The 1,534-nt window shown below is 48.0% G+C and overlaps 1 protein-coding gene across 1 annotated transcript; it reads left to right on the plus strand.

Annotated features, from left to right (window-relative positions):
- The first annotated feature begins 463 nt into the window (after positions 1 to 463).
- LOC113565765 lies at positions 464 to 1,534 on the plus strand. Its single transcript, XM_026988863.1, has 3 exons — positions 464 to 509; positions 568 to 903; positions 965 to 1,534. Exons 2-3 carry the CDS (start codon positions 579 to 581, stop codon positions 1,255 to 1,257), a joined length of 618 nt encoding a protein of 205 aa, XP_026844664.1. The 5' UTR covers positions 464 to 509; positions 568 to 578; the 3' UTR covers positions 1,258 to 1,534.

Raw genomic sequence — 1,534 nt, forward strand, 5'->3', positions numbered from 1 at the left:
TAAATTTAATATTTTAGTGTGCTATCGCGATTACCTAAGCTATAGGATGATTATTTATATGAAAAATAATCTTGTTGAATTTGTATTGTATTCATTTCATACCCTTAATGGGTTAATTTTAAGCGACAATCGATGTTTCATCGATATATTGCTATCAAAAAATCGACAGCATCGATGTCCTCAAACATCTGATTCTCCAGCTCTCAAAGGCTTGCTATTCTCATTTCCACGTCTCTTTATTGACAAATTCTTCCGCTCGCAGCTGAGAGAGTAATACAGGCGCTCCCTCAGAGAGCGGCAGGTGTCTTTAATTAGAGATGACACTATCGGCAGGTGCCTGCGTACTCCACAGTGATTGTTTGGCGAGTTGGAATGCTTTTTCTCCGCCTACTCAGGATACTTGAAAGAGAGAAATATATGCACAGTATATCAAATATTCCATAGTGTAAAGTAGGCCACGGTAATAAGCTCCAATTGAAAGGCGAACAAAACCTTTCAATCAGTTCAAAGTTAAGTCTGAATCGGAAATCGTAGAGTCAAAAAATAATATTTTTTTTGTGAATATAGTTTGCCGAACGATGTCCTGTGATAACGATAGCGAATCTATAAAGGAAGTAAAGCGTGAGGAAGGCGGCGAGGTCTCCGGGGGAAGCCGCTCTTTGACAGTCGGCGAGGTCCGTTCGCCTGGAGTGGACCGCCTATGGTCCGCAGTCCATGAGTCCATCGGGCCAGCCGATGCTGGTCCCGGGGGCAGTGGCCCCTTGCCTCATTGCGGGCGTCCAGACGGAAGTCGTAACTGGACAGCCCTTGGGGCCCCGGGTGGCCGTCACACACTCAATCCCTATGCGGCGGAGTTTGTGCCACGCGTCACGGATCACATATTTGCGGAGAAATTTAAAAACTGTAGGTTTCAAGTCCAATCCAATCTGAACCGATTCCCATCATGCTTTCTATTGATCAGCAGGGGTGTGCTTCTCGCCCTGGAACTCTCCGCCGAGCATATCGTGTGGCCAGCGCTACGACAGCATTTGGCGTGAGAACAGCATGGAAGAGCAGCTGCCTCGTCGGGAACAGGATGAAACCATAACAGAGCCGCAGCTGCCACAAAAGCCTGAGACGACACTGCCTGCGGTTCCGGAGGAACCCGAGGAAGCCGAGGAGGCCGAGGAGGAAGAGGACGTGCCCCAGCCAGTTAAGGTCAAAAAGAAACGCTTTAAGATCCCTGCTGGGCTCCAACGACGCTGCAGCCTTATGTAGGCGCCCTTCAGGCCTTGGAGACTAGAACAGAGCCAAAGCAGCCAGACCAGTTAAATATCGAGGAGAGACGGCGTGTGGAGAACAGGAACAGCAGGAGGATCCAGAGTCCGTGACAGAAGAAGAACCAGAACCCGCCAAGGCGCAATTGCAGAATTTACGCAATGGAAGTACTGAGTACTCCAGAGACACTCCAGAGACATATGTAATCTTATACTTATACTTATACAACAATCTGTTCGTCCACTTCCAACCATAAGATCCGATTAAACCTCCATCA

The sequence above is a fragment of the Drosophila persimilis genome, unplaced genomic scaffold (assembly GCF_003286085.1).
Source record: "Drosophila persimilis strain 14011-0111.01,24,50 unplaced genomic scaffold, DperRS2 tig00000191-arrow-pilon, whole genome shotgun sequence".
NCBI classification, from domain to species: Eukaryota; Metazoa; Arthropoda; class Insecta; order Diptera; family Drosophilidae; genus Drosophila; species Drosophila persimilis.